At 41.8% G+C, this 14,979-nt stretch overlaps 1 protein-coding gene across 1 annotated transcript in view; it reads left to right on the top strand.

Moving 5' to 3' along the window:
• Positions 1–11,856: 11,856 nt before the first annotated feature.
• The window catches only part of IRAG2 (inositol 1,4,5-triphosphate receptor associated 2), a gene marked incomplete at its 5' end in the record, with an annotated part of 39,795 nt that continues 36,672 nt past the window's right edge, over positions 11,857–14,979 (top strand). Inside the window, 5 exons of the mRNA XM_082310761.1 lie at positions 11,857–12,451; positions 13,304–13,414; positions 14,136–14,316; positions 14,537–14,613; positions 14,693–14,771. Coding sequence (XP_082166887.1) covers positions 11,857–12,451; positions 13,304–13,414; positions 14,136–14,316; positions 14,537–14,613; positions 14,693–14,771 — 1,043 coding nt within the window. The remainder of the gene's footprint in view (positions 12,452–13,303; positions 13,415–14,135; positions 14,317–14,536; positions 14,614–14,692; positions 14,772–14,979) is intronic.

Raw genomic sequence — 14,979 nt, 5'->3', positions numbered from 1 at the left:
GGATACACTTGGAGATGCACCCCATTAGCCAGGTGAATACCTTCTGAATACATCAGCATCAGCACTGTGCATTTGCAATACGTCACCTTCTTGCTAGATGATCGATAACCACAGCCAGAAGCAGGTATTAATATGGATGATGAGTGTTTACCTAGGATAATCTAACATACATCAGATTGCTATCCATTGTGGGAGCTGGAAAAGTTAGTAAATTACTCTCCAGTCATAACATGCCAACGTCAAGAAAAAAGTGACTTATCCAGTGTTGCTAGCTTGAGGTTATTCCTAGCATACATTTAGAGGATGCAGTCTCTTGTTTGATTCTCTAGCGATATCTTGTATCTAGATTTCTTACACACAAGTAATAATACAAAGCTGAATAAAAAACCATCAAAAAATTCCCCAACCCTTAATAGTCAGAAATGCTTTTCTGTCTCATGGATTGGCTGGAGTAAAAGCCCAGATCATGGGCTTGAATAGGTCAAGTGGTGGAGCAGTAAACAGAAAAAAGGCAGGAAGCAGGAATCAGAGAAGCCATTTCCATAAGCTACTTCTAAGCGATTGCTCGACTCATTGCAGTCATGGATAGTGGGTTTGGTCCTCAGGCAAAGAGCTAATCATGCCTGATGCCTAGCCTTGCTGATTCTGTAGCTAGGGTTTTTATCTCTGCTCCTTCATTTCTTCCTTTGTAAAACAGGAAAGGGGAGCAGAAAAGGAAGCAAAGCAAACAGGGAGCCAGAAATTTTCTGATTAGAAGATTGGCCAGTGGAAAGTTTACTGCGGCAGCCTCACAAACAGGACCAGCTTGTGGTGTAACAAAAATACAGGTCAGCCTGTATGTGTGACAAACACATGCTCACGTATGAGTGAGGAGTGTGCAGATAGGCACTGCTAAGGCTTGTTAGGAGCTTTTCCTTGACATGATGTGTCTGTGGAGACTACTCTGAAGCACACTGTTAGTGAAGGTGCTATTGCTTTCCTGCTTTTGGGGGGATATTGCTCTGTTCTCTGCTCATACCAGACAGAATTGTTCGTCGAATATATAGACCTGGCGTTAGCTGCAGCTCACTCTGGTATAGATGCAAGAAATGAGAAGGAAGTTCAGGTTTTGGCCTCATGCAGCTCTTGTGATGGCTGGGAGCTGCTATTATACCTTTATCCTTTAAAAAGGCCATACCACGATGCACCCTAGCCAGCAGAAAGGATTCTACTTGCATCTACTTCAATGTGACGTTTACATTTTCCCTGCTCTTTTCCTCTAGCTCTGACAGATAAGAGACATTTCGTGATGATGTTTAACCCTTAGCCTTAGAAAGGGGCTATGCATTGCATCCAGGAGACATTTAACAAGCAGAGACTTGGAAAAGATGAAGTTACTCACCTATTCCCTTCTGTAGCGACTTCAGAGCTTCTCTTTATGCACAGACCACAGGGCCAGAATCAAAACATAAAACTGAGTCTGTGAAAATTACCCCCCCCTACCTTTGGTATTGGTCAATGTAAAGTATATTCTCTTCACAATGGTTCTCCTTGTGGTAGAAAGACCAGAATGTGTTTGGCACTGAAAATAAGCCCTGGTTCTCCTGCCACTGGAATGAGGTAAGTTAACACAAAATAAACTGTGAAGACAACCAGCTCAGCCCCTTCTGTTGGAACCGGGGAGAAGGGGAAGAGAATGGGAGGCATGGAGAAAGATTTATGTCGTTACCACACTGTAGAAAGACAGCTTCAGCTTTTCTTATCTTTTGACCACTTTGCAAAGTCTGAACTGCTCTGAGTTCGTGTTGCTGGAGTCTCACTCTCTCTTCCAAATCTGGCTATATTGCCAGAGTCCCACTCACCTCCTTGTAGAGACTGGGGCTTGTTTGAGGCTGCCTGGAGGACAGCAGGGAGCTGATCTGGACAGGTCAAAACCTGAACTGGCTTATTGCAGGGTCAGGTGACCATCAGCTCAAGAGCAAATGCAGGGCCTTGACAGCATCCTCTTAAAATAAATGGTTGCAATGTTGTACCATCAGATGTCTCAAAGGCACTAAGGTGTCTAAAAGTGAAGTGCTTAGCTTCAACAAGTAGCAAGAGTCAGGCTACCTTGCCCAGACACCATCCAGGGCAGCTGAGACATGCCCATGGGACTGCCAGCTGTGACACAGGGCCTGCAAGAGACCCAAGACTTGCGGAGAAGCAGCTGAAGGGCAGGCAGGATCCCTAGGGCACCTAAAATGTCACTAACTGCTTTTGACTAGGAACTGAATCGCTCCTGCAGAGTGGAGGGAAACAGGGCTTCAAAGAGCACCCTCTGGCCATAGAGTGTAGAGCATTCTGAGAGAAGGACCGAATCCCCCTCTGGAGACGTCTGTCTCTTCATTGGCTTCAGACAGCATTTTACACAGCCAACAGCAGGTGAAATGAACCCAATCCCAAAAGGAATTTCCATAATGTTTTTTTTTTCCAAAAGTTTTTTATTTTTCACTTAAATTCTCTGTGCCTTTGTGACTTAGGGCCCTAAATCCATTTATTTTTACTATGACCAGCGATTCTAAGCTGCTTTGGCGTTTAAAGAAAAATATATTTCAAAACCGCCTCCCCAGAAATCTGTAAGAAGTCTGCATGCAGAACAAAGAGCTCCAGGGTTGTCAATTCTACTTTAGTGATTAAAATTTAAAAGATTCTTCTTCTCCCTTCATAGCTCTTTCTTGTCATGATCCTATGAGAAGGGGGTCATCTCACTTTTCCCAGGAATCTAACCACTTTTAGGATGGCATATGAGACATGATTTATTCGCAAACAGCAACAGGAGGCAACACTTGGGGAAGGGAATGCATACTGAGAGTGTTTGCATTCACAAAAAAACATGTGGATGTGTATGGGCACATGTAAGCTTGTACTCTTGAAAACTGAAGTAGCCTATAATTGGGTTATGGATCATAACACACTAAAAAACTACAGCACTTCAGGATGATGAGCTGTACATGAAACACTTACTGTCAATCCTGCCATTTCTCAGCTGATTCACATAAATGAGGAAGTAGCTTTGGCATGTAATCAATACCCTAAGTGAGGGAAGTAGAGTGAAGCTTGCTGTAGCAGCAGGGCCCCTTATTAGAAAGAAGATAACCTATTCTTATTCTTAAAGATGATCTAAAGGGCAGAGACTGCTTATCCTGACACTGTAAATGATAAAAAGCCAATTTCTGGGATTGAAGTTCAGTGCTGAGGTGGGTGAAAAAGTTCTCGTGTGGTGGAGTTTTACCTAGTGGGGTCAAACATACATCACTGACTTGCGTCACGACCACGTACTTTCCCAAATCTTTCCCTAAAAATATAGGCTACAGTCATTGTGCCTGTCTATTTTTAAACTGCTGGTAAGGACACCAGTGATCCGTTGCTTGCTCTTGAGTAAAGGGTGTAGCTGTTGTGTGTAGGTGGCCAGTAGGTATGTCAGCAAATATGGTATTCTGATGGTGTCAGGGTATAAATCTCCTGAGATTTATGACCTTTGTCTCTTGTGCTTATTCTCGTTTCCTTTGTGCTTTCCTGTTAGTTTGTTAACTCTTTGGGAAATACATTTCACTTCTGTCTGGCACCTGAACAGCACCTAGCAGAGTGTAGTTCTGTCTCATACACGCTAACCATAGCATCTTAAAAGGCTGTGAACTATCATGGCAGAGTCTGCAAAGTAGGAAATGGCAAACAAAGAATTTTGTGTTTAATTTGCAATAAGGGGATTTAAGTTAGATAGTAAGGCAAGCTTTCTAACAGTAGCACAGTGAAATATAGATTGCCTTGGAAGGCTGTGGATATATTATCACTGAGAAACTCAGAGAATAGGCTAGCCAGCCCCTTCTTAGGACTCATTGGTAAACTGATCCTGCCCGGAAACATGGTGATGAACCATATGACCTCTTAACAACTTCTTTTAGGCTTGTTTTTTGTGTTTCTGTGCTCTTTCAAAGCTGACTCTGGACTTTAACCCCATACATCCCACTCGGACGAGCGGGAACTTTGTGTCCAAGTTCCATATTTGCCTTGTAGAACCTGCTGACTGAGCACACCTTATCTGCAATCCATCAATACATTTTATGTCAGCCATTTTATGTCACACGAACAGGTTTTTCAGTCTTATTTTCCAGAACAGGCCCTAACTTCTCCGGGAAGCTGTATTTTCATGGTGCAGCTCTGAAGGGAAGAGATGCTCTGTGATGTAAACCAGGTGCATGACTGCAGAGGCCATTAGTAGTTGCTGGCTCAAAATTTATCTAACTATTCTGTTGCACATTCAGCACCATAATGTCTGAGGGCCTGATTCCAGCACTATTGCATAGTTACTAGAGTTGCTTTTCTTCTTTTCTCCAGACAGTATGAGAAGAACTGTACTAAAAACTACTTGAGGTACAGCACAAGCTGTAGAAAAGACAGTCTGATAGGGATCGTGTAAATGCCTCACACAATAGAGGTAACGGAGCCTTTGTTGAGGACTGCAGTGTGATCAATGCTGCATTCAGGTCCAGGCACTACTGTTCTCAGAAGTATATTGATGAAAGAGAAGAAACTTCAAGGAATAATTATAACTAAAAGTTAAATGTGTTATGTGGGGTGAAGGATGTTTAAAATTATCAGGAAAGAGTAGAAATCCACAAATATTTGAAAGGTGTAAACATCACAGAAAGAGGTATTACTTCTGAAGTTCAGTGAACCATAGGATGGTACAACATTTTTTTCAGTAATGGACAAGTCTGGGGCAAACACCAGGAAAAAAAGACCAGCTGAAAACCAGTCTTCTCCAGTTTGCAAGCTGGAAAAGAGATCTGACTATCTAAGTACAGGCGTTTACAAAGTACATTAGCAGAAGCCGTACAGCTCTCCGGACAAGCAGATACTACTGAACGTATCTTGCAGAACATGCCTTTCTATAATGACAGAAGCACCAAAGGCCAAGGAGTCATCTGACCTTTTCTTCCACCCCCATGAACTTGGCAAAGAGGATTTTTGTCTTTGTCAAGAAGCTACCTAGCGGGCTACAAACTGTGCTGAGCATTACGCATGCAGTCATCTCCTCTTGGCTGAGCAGTATGTTTGTCACACAGTCTCACCCATGGAGCTGGCCAAGAAATACCTGCTGCTGCTGAGCAGCTGGATGCCAACATTTCGTTGTAAACAACGGACAGAATTGGGAGAGAGGAAAAAAAGCAAGTTACACTTGAGAAACTGCATGATAACCAGACAGTCAGGTGTCAGAGACTGAAACAGCCTGCTCAGTGTTCTTGACAGGTAAAGTGCCCAACCTCTGTGAGCATGGTCCATAAAATGTGCAGCCTCTTGGGCTGGTTTTCCTTACCCATGCATACCGTGAGGGGTGGGGACGTGTTGATGCATTTATATAGAAATACACATATTTATATGCAAAATATGTAACTTATGTAAAAGAAAATGTTGTTAAAGGCCAAACAGGAAACCCTGGGGAGTATTTTCAGGACAAACCAAGTAACTTAGGAACTCTGCTGCATTAACATTTGTTAAACTTTGAAAACATTTGTCCTCAATATTTGCCCATGCATACTGACCATGAGGTACACTTTACCCTTGAACAGCATGTATTTTAATCCCACCATCCAGAGAACAGGAATCTTACTAAAATAAGAGTATTTTGTTGTGTTACACACTTGTAGCAACAATCATCATTGTTGTTTGAAACAAAGCTTCGTTCTAGAGGTGGAAGTCCAATTTAGGGGAGAATAAATAGCTCTACCTGATGCACCAGGTCATGAGAACTGACAGACATTTCAGATGTTCCCAGAGTGGGTGGGAAACGACTTCAACCAGGTCTGTCAGCGCGTACCTGTCTCAGCCCACAGTGAAGCTCTAAGCACTACACAGCGTAGTGCAGCAAAGACAGGCCGTGAGCCACATGGACTTGAACTGCACACCAGGCAAATGGGGGATGGTGGGAATTTCCTGCTGCTGGATCCCCCACATCAGTGAATCATGGTCTCACAGCAAGCTACAAGTATTTATTTTTGAAGAGCTGAATAAAATAGCACAAAACCCACAAGCTGATCCAGTCGTTACATGAGTCTGTGATTCTACCTGTCCTGAAGGAATACAAAGGAAAGGACCTGCTATTTTTTTAAATCAGAAACTTTATTGTGAATTTTTTATTACCAGAGTTTGTACTCAAACAGAGTAATTAACACCTTAGCTGTTACGTAGTTACACTTAACTCTTTACAGTCCTGTGGCATTTGTCATCTGAAGCAATGTGAAGAAGAGGCAGACTGTGTCGTTGAGGGTTTCAGGAGTGTATCAGGCATCTAGTTTATATCTCAGGCCCTGTGAATGAAGCACTGCTTCCTGTGCCCCTACTTTTCTCTCCATCTCTCTCAGTTTAGATTGCAAGGTTTATAGGCAAGGGTCATTTGCTCCTGCACCTGCACAGTGCCTACTCTTCTAGCTGTACAGCAGCACAAATAACATTGTCACCTTTGGGTGACAGGAGCCTTCCTGAGTAGAGGTCACTTGTTCCTGTCAAGGTATGAAAAAATAGGGGTCTGTTTTAATGTGAGAGGTTTTCTCTTCAAACCGATAAGTTAAAAATCTTCCCATACACATAAATTTCTCAAAGATAAAAGAGAAGAGATCCTCACCTGGACTGGTTTGATCTCAGAAATGTTACCTCTGTATTATTATCAGCTTTACTCCTGGAAGAAAGAATGTCTAGTCAAAAACACCCATCTGCTAATCAAACCAGAACTGATTGCATCAGCTCCATGGTCCTTGGTAATGCTGCTGGATGACAGTGCCAAGTTTTTCACTTTTATTTAACAGTTTTCCCACGAAACAAGGAACAGCAATCATAGAATCATAAAATCATAGAATCATAGACTCATCATAGACTCATAGACTATGAGTCTATAAATCATAGAATCATAGACTCATAGAACAGTTTGTGTTGGAAGGGACCTTAAAGATCACCTAGTGCCAACCCCCCTGCCATGGGCAGGGATACCTTCCACTAGATCAGGTTGCTCAAAGCCCCATCCAACCTGGCCTTGAACACTTCCAGGGGTGGGGTATCCACAACTTCTCTGGGCAGCCTGCTCCTGTGCCTCACCACCCTCATAGTGAAGAATTTCTTCCTTATATCTCTTCTAAATCTACCCTCTTTCAGTTTAAAACCATTACCCCTTGTCCTATCACTATGCTCCCTTGTAAAAAGTCCATCTCCAGCTTTCTCACAGGCCCCCTTCAGGTACTGGAAGGCTGCTATAACATCTCCCCGGAGCCTTCTCTTCTCCAGGCTGAACAACTCCAACTCTCTCAGCCTGTCTTCATAGGAGAGGTGCTCCAGCCCTGATCATGGCCCTTCTCTGGAGCTCCAACAGGTCCGTGTGCTTCTTACGTTGGGGGCTCCAGAGCCAAATGCAGTACTCCAGGTGTGGTCTCACCAGACCAGAGTAGAGGGGCAGAATCACCTCCCTCGACCGGCTGGCCACGTTTCTTTTGATGCAGCCCGGGATACGGTTGGCTTTCTAGGCTGCAAGCTCACATTGCCGGGTAATGCTGAGTTTCTCATCAACCAACACCCCCAAGTCCTTCTCCTCAGGACTGCTTTCAATCCATTCTCTGCCCAGCCTGTATTTGTGCTTGGGATTGCCCCAACCCATGTACAGGACCTTGCGCTTGGCCTTGTTGAACTTCATAAGGTTTGCATGGGGCCACCTCTCAAGCTTGTCAAAGTCCCTGTGGATGGCATCCCGTCCGTCCAGCGTGACGACCGCACCACACAGCTTGGTGTCGTCGGCAAACTTGCTGAGGGTGCACTCAATCCCACTGTCCATGTCGCTGACAAAGATGTTGAACAGCGCCAGTCCCAATACTGACCCCTAAGGAACACCACTCGTCACTGGTCTCCACTTGGACATTGAGCCTTTGACCACAACTCTTTGAGTGTGACCATTCAGCCAATCCCTTACCCATCGAGTGGTCCATCCGCCAAATCCATGTCTCTCCAATTTAGAGACAAGGGTGTCATGCGGGACAGTGTCAAATGCTTTGCACAAGTCAGCAATGTCAGCTCACTTCCACATTTTGGGTTTTAATCACAAAGCGCCTGTGAGAGCACTTCTTACTTTTTTCCTAGGAGTGCTGAAATAGCCTGTGATAGGTTGGGAGATGCCATTTCTCCAAGTGTTTGGGGAAGTCTGATGGGCTGTGCAGTTAGTAGGTACTGGGCAGGCTGTAGTATTCCCTCAACAATATTATTCTATTTCCAGTTATTTGTACAGCATATACCTAAAGAGCCACAGTGTTAAAATGCAAACCTTGTTTGAGAATTTAATACAAAAAAGAGGAGTTGGGTAACAGTCTTAACAGTATGCACGGGCAAATATTGAGAACAAATGTTTTTAAAATTTAACAAATGTGTCCTAATGACAAAACTCTTTTTTTTTTTTTTTGCTCACAGAACCAAGTGCAGAGCAGACAGTAACACAGAGACTTTTTAATACACCATCAGCCCAAGACGTTCCAACTTTTGCCTTCCTTAAAAAAGTGGTAAGAGCTATGAAATTTATACAGTTTCTGGATTCTCTGCTCAAACTGTCACAGGAGAAACTAGGAAAGATCTGCTCCTGCCTGAAAGTTTGCAGTAGGTGGGAAAAGTAAGAAATAACTGCTAATAGAAGTGAGAAACATCCCAGGTACCTGAGTTCAGACACAGCAGTGAGCTACATCATTATTTTCCTCACTGTTTTAAAAATAAGGGTAGGATAGCAGGGAGACTTCAGGATGCCTTGAAATTCCAGGCAACTCGTTTAACAGCTGCAGGAGAGATGTGAAAAAACAAGTAGAAGGGCTAGAAAGCCAGAGACTGACGGCTGATTTGCGCCTCATTGCAACTCATTGCCCCTCTCAGCCTGAGAGCTGAGTGGCAGCCAGCAACAGGTGTACCTCCTAAAGCTGATTTTCCAGCAAATGAGCCCTCTGTTAATTTGAGTACCAAAGGTCATTCAGCTCCTAAGAGGAACAGCTAAAATAGCTTTTGTCATCCTGTGCTATCTCTGCTAGAGAGGAATACAAGGTATTTTTTCATATGCTATTGTAAGTATAAGGACTGGTTTTTTGTTTGGGGTTTTTTTTGGGTTTTTTTGTTTTTTTTTTTTTAATGAGGAATTACAAGCAATATTTAAAAACACGTTGTAGCTAAAAAGACTAATATTCTTTAATGGAGGGTTACTCTATATCTGCTTGAAGGCTCTTGTGCGCTTAGAGAACATACTAACTAACTCCAATGTTTTTAAGTTTTTTTTTTTAAAAGACATTCTGTGTCTCTAATATAGGAGGCTGCTTCAACTTCCTGGCATTTATTTGTAAGGAATAAATCTTTTGAATCAGCCATAATAATAAAAAGCAGTCTCTTCTCTAAAATTATTCTGAGACTCTCACTATTGTGTGTTTTGTTCTGTTTTGTTTTTTTAAATATTCCCGTGGTTAAGGACGTGCTTATTAAGGTAAATGTTACTACTTACAGAAATGACGATAGAAAAATAAACTTTGAGATCTTGACTCTGCATATATAAAACCAAGCTGCTGGCATGCAGGAAGCTTGTAATAAACCAATTTAAGTAAAACATTGAGTATTTATGTCTATTTCAAACCAGATTAATAAATACTTACCTGTGATTTTCCTCTTTGCTTCACAAGATTATACAAGTGGCAAGTCTTGTGTTAAATGCTAGTGAAGCACGTTGCTGTTTTTGAGAAAAGAACTATTTTTTTTATGCCTACAAGAAAAGCAGGGAGCTAACTTCCTGGGGAGGGGGAGGTTGCTTCATTTCATTTCTTGATGCAGAGTTTGAGTAAAAAGACACAGTTCACTGAAGTCTATATCCTTCTGGGGGCAAGTTGGTATTTGTACTATGCAGGGGGAAATCCCTTTGGGGTCAAGGAGTCTGGTGTTCTGTCCCTGCGGTCAACCATGTCAGTCCCTCTCACATGCACACACCACCTTGTGAGCTCTAGTTATAAAGCTGCTGTTTAATTTTCCTCTCCCTCTACCCCTAACAGAAGTCTGGTCTGTAATGGTACTATTCTGATAGGCTGGCTACAAGTAAAACCTGGTCTTGGAGGATCTGAGGACTGTTGTTGCTGGTCATGTAGGTTTTGCAGTTAAGATACACTGGACTCTTGACTGCTTCCCTGCTTCTTACTTCAAAGCAAGTGTTGTTTTGTGTGTGTGTTTTGGTATTTGTTTTTTAACATTGTACATAATCTTCTGGAGAGAAGCAATACAGTGTATTTTCAGAGCTGAGGAGTTGAAAGTGATAGTCGTGGAAGGCAGGTATATAGCTGCAATATTGGGTGCAAAATATCACTTAAAATCTCATTCTTGGGAGCTTCAGCTAGCTTTATCAGGTGCATTTTTTTTTTTTTAATCATGTATCTCTTATAATGATCTAAATGTCATAGCTAACTTCCAGTAGTATTGCTTGTTTCCCTCTTGTTTCTTTCTAATGACAAAGATTCAGTCAAGCTGCTGGTGGCTGTCACAGAGCTCTGTTCAAGTCTGATCGTGTTCACTGGATTACACGGGCTGGTGGATGGTGTTTCTCAGTGCTGATGTTTCAGCAGCAGATGCTCTTTTTTTGGGGGTGAGGAACTGTGAGTGAAGTCCACAGTGGGGCAGTGTCAGATGAAAGCTCCCAACTACTCAGTTAGAGAGAAGATTGCAAATTGCAAGGTAGAGATGGATATCTCACTTGAAGTGTGGCTTTATGCCTGCAAAATGCACCTTCCGTGCCTTGGTCACGCACACATGCTTATCTTATTGGAACTATCTTTTTAAATGTTGTCTGGGAGAATAGATAATAAAAATGCAAATAGAACTGAAGTGCCTCTGTAGGGTACGTTTTTTGGGTAATTCCCTGTGTGGTAGCATGATAGCTGTAGTTGTGGCTAATTAGTATAACAACTGGGGTTTGGTTTTTTGTTCTTGTAGGCTCACTGAAATGCTGAAACTCTTGTTGCACTCACTTTTCCCACCTCCACACATCCCCCAAGCCAATACCCAGAAAGACAGCCTAATATTTTCCTGAAAGTAAACTTCATTTAAATCTTGGCTTCTGTAACCTGTCACGATATGGTACCGAGAAGGCTGCAGGCTCAGAATACTTCAACTGACTTGTGTACCTGTGGCTGCAGGGTTTGACTGGGAGGCCGCTGAAAGAGATCAGAAACTGATAATGTCTATCGCTGTAGGAGATACCTTCAGGAAATAGCTGGACAGTTGTTGCTGTTAGACCTGAGCAAAAAGCCATGGAACCAGGGAACGAAGTACATGCTACAAATGTGATCAGAAGTAATAGTTACAAAAGTTGTGTGAGGCTTTTGTTTCTTTTTAATGAACTCCTTTTATATAAAAAAAAGAAATACCCAATTTGGGATAAATCTGTCTGAGTAATATTGCTCAGTGTTTCCTTTAATCTTAAAAAGATAGTCAACTGCGAGGCTGCACGGAGCTCTTCAGTTCTTATTTTTGTTTCCCCCACCCTCTCTCCATACCTGACATGGTTATTGTATTTAAGAATAAGCAGTGAGATTTCAGAAAGTCTTTCTTTCTTTCTTCCCCACCTTTTCCAAATCCACATAATTTCTAGTTCCCTGGAGAACTAAACATCGTGACTGAAGGTTTCTGTTACAGCTGGTACAGGGACCAAGGATTTTCAAATCACTTGATACCAAAGCTCCAAGTTGTCTGTTGAATGGAAAAATTGGTGCAAAGAATATGTGTATGTTGATCATCCTGACTCTTATATCTTGTCCCTATTCTTTCCAGATACTTTGCAAGAGAGGGGAATTGATAATGTCTTCAGAACATGGAGCTAACAAACGGCATCATAACCCGGTGGACAGTATATGCAGAAAGATCAAATCTATCCAAATGATGGACCAAGTCTCTAACCCTGCTTTGCAGATACCAAAATTTCAGTCCTGTAGCTTCGACAGTCCACAGTGCAATATAAAAAGAAATCTAGAAGAAATACTGAAGAAAAGAACTTTTAGAAGTCATGATAGTTCTAGTCCACACTTAATCAGTCCCAGCAGTGACAGTGTTTTCTCTGCAGACTTGCAGTTGTTGTCACCTTGTCTTGGGTGTTTCTCTGACTCCTATTCTGCGAATGGTACCTATTCAACCATTAAAAGCGAAGAGAGACCCAGCAACTCATGGATGCCAGTGTGTCCTATGGAGAATTGTTCTCCATCCTACTTCAGATCCAGAGAGGCTAATACACAGAACAAACTGTGTGCTTTATCAAATATTGAATCTAAAGATGTGCCTCATGAACAGAAGTATCTTACGTCAAGTCCAAATTTATATTTCTTTACATCTGATAAAAAGTCAGAAAGTGCTGTGATCCAACCTCCTGTGCGAAAGAGATTATCTTTGAGTGAAAGAGGTAAAAATCCGGAGGGAAAAAAAAAAACCTCCCAATCCAAAATCCTAGATATCTGAACATTCAGCCTACATAGGTGACATTTAATTACTACTAAAACTAGTAACAATATGTTTTAGAATCGCTCAAATCTAATAAGACTGCAAAAGCAGCTGAGTAAAATCTTAATTTTTCTCTAAAAAATATAAATGTGAATGTAAAAACAAGGAAGTAATGAGTCAAGTCAAAAACTATTTTAAAATTTGTCAATTCCTTTTTGTGGATAAGAGATTTGGCTATTAATTTAGTCTGCCTTTAATATAAAAGGATATAGGAGTTTGGGTGTGGTTTTTTGTTTGTTTGCTTGTTGTGGTTTTGTGTTTTTTTTTTTTTTTTTTTAAGGATTGTTTTCTTAATAACTTAATCTGACCATGATGATTTCTCTACAATATGGGGGGGGGGGGGGGGGGGGGAGAAATAGCTGGCCTCTTAAAATGTTCTGTTTTTTCTGTTTACTTCATGCAAAAGAATAGTCAGAGTTGCCAAACATGCGTATGTAGAAGCAGATGCATAGACCAGTTCCCAACTCAGAGGCTCCAGCTATGAACAGTTCCTGGTGTCATTTGGCAGTAAAAGCTCCGTTTTTATTTAGGGGGAGGGGAGGTTTGGTTAGGTGGTGGTGGTTGTTGTTGTTGGGTTTTTTTTTAATCACCTTAAAAAAAAAAAAAAAAAAAAAGATAATAGTGTGTCATTCAAGCTGTGGTATGCTATGTGTGCTCATGCTATTACGAACATAATATTGTAGTAAGAAGCTGTGGTGCATGAAACGTACTATAAGCAAGTAAAGATGGACAATAACAAACTTATTCTTCATAGGATGGAAGCAGTCACTGGGGTACAAAGCTGACAACATGTATGATGTGAGCTTGATCTGTGAAGAAGACTTACTGACCACTATCTTCTGTGCATGTGACACAGAGCATACAGGTTTGCCAGTGGCTTTTCATTGCTCTGTTTTGTTCTCCTCTCAGCACGTTTTCAAGGCCGAGATTGTCTTACGGATCCCGAGATGTAGCAATCTGTGATTATGCTTCGACTGACTGGCTACCTTAGCTAGGTGGCTGTATGTGTGGTAGATGCAGAATAAATATCTCTGCCTCTTTTGCATGGTGCCTGTCTCTTCCCCTCCCGCCCTCAGCTGATCTTTGCTGTATTTTAGTGCAGAGGAAGTAAAGGAGCAACATGCTTCTAGCAATCAACCTTATTGGAAATGATTGTTTATTTCCTTTTGGCTTTTTCCTGTTAGAAAAGAGAACTTTGGGAATCTTCAGAGCGAGAGATAATTCTTCTGAGTTCCACCTCAAACATGACTAAAAGTGGAGTGCAGCAGAGTAAGATAACGTCAGTCACAGGGTTTGCTCAATTTGGTGAGAGGCCTGAAGGTAGTAGCATAGCAAATGAGGCAAGTTTGTTTTTCTTAAACAGAAGTTGACAAAACTAATAAACCCGACTTTCACACTTCTGTATTAGAAGACACAAAAGCTCTAAACTGTTCCTTTCCAGGCCGCTCTAGAACTGCAGGAATCAGTTGCTTGTCTACAGCTCTCAAGGGCAATTGAATATGCACTAGTGCACACCCTTTTACAGCTTTTTACAATGGCCTACTGGACTTCAGAGTCTGGTGCATGGAAACCTGTATCTATTTTAGGAAAAGTAGCAGTTTCCAAGATAGTTGATTATTTGAGACATACAACTAGTCGGGGATTGGAAGACAGTGGTCTTGAAGAGCTGTGCAACATGCTTGACCCAGATCAGAAAGATGTCTCCATGGACCTGGAAACGTATCATGCCATCATGAAGGAGTGGATTGAAGACTGTAAGAGAAAATGGTAATAACTTTTTATCAATCTATCTTGTAAAAGCTTCTGTGAAAACAGGAGAGTAGAAAGTTCTCCCGTGGCTTGCGCCTTCCATACTCTGGAACAAAGATGGTATCAGGACATTGTGACTGCAGCGTGGGTTTTGGCTGAAGGCTTTTAAATGTTACAAAGTTGGTAAGCAATCCAGTGTTGTACTGATTTTGTGACTCTTGATGCTTCCTTGTTTCAGGGAAAATGATGCCACTGAGGAACCAACAGCAAGCATGGAAGACCTGGAATTTAAAGTGCTTAAAAACACCTCTGAAGGTGCAGCCCATTTTATTCTGTTTTTATTCAGGAAAACTCCACTTTCTTTCTCTATAACCAAAACCTCCACCTCTTTCAGCAAAAAAGACACATGTCCGGATGAATGTTACATCAGGAAGCTTGGAGGCCTTTGGGGGTGATGTGTCTAAAGGAGACATGTAAGTCCATTCAAGCAATTCTTTCTCAGAATTTAGTACTCCTAGCTTTGAATTACTTGAGAGCAATTCCTAGAACTACTGTTTCAGAAAACTATCTTGGCAGAGTTTCTAATGCTTACCTCAGTCTGCACTAGCTCTTGATGCTATCACGTTCTTCCTCACAGCTTCTGCTCAGAATTAAAAATACTAGTAATTTTTCCTACTGATA

Source organism: Platalea leucorodia, assembly GCF_965183815.1.
Source record: "Platalea leucorodia genome assembly, chromosome: 4".
Classification (NCBI taxonomy): Eukaryota; Metazoa; Chordata; class Aves; order Pelecaniformes; family Threskiornithidae; genus Platalea; species Platalea leucorodia.
The sequence above is the reverse complement of the archived record's forward strand: the minus strand, read 5'-3'. Positions and strand labels throughout refer to the sequence as shown.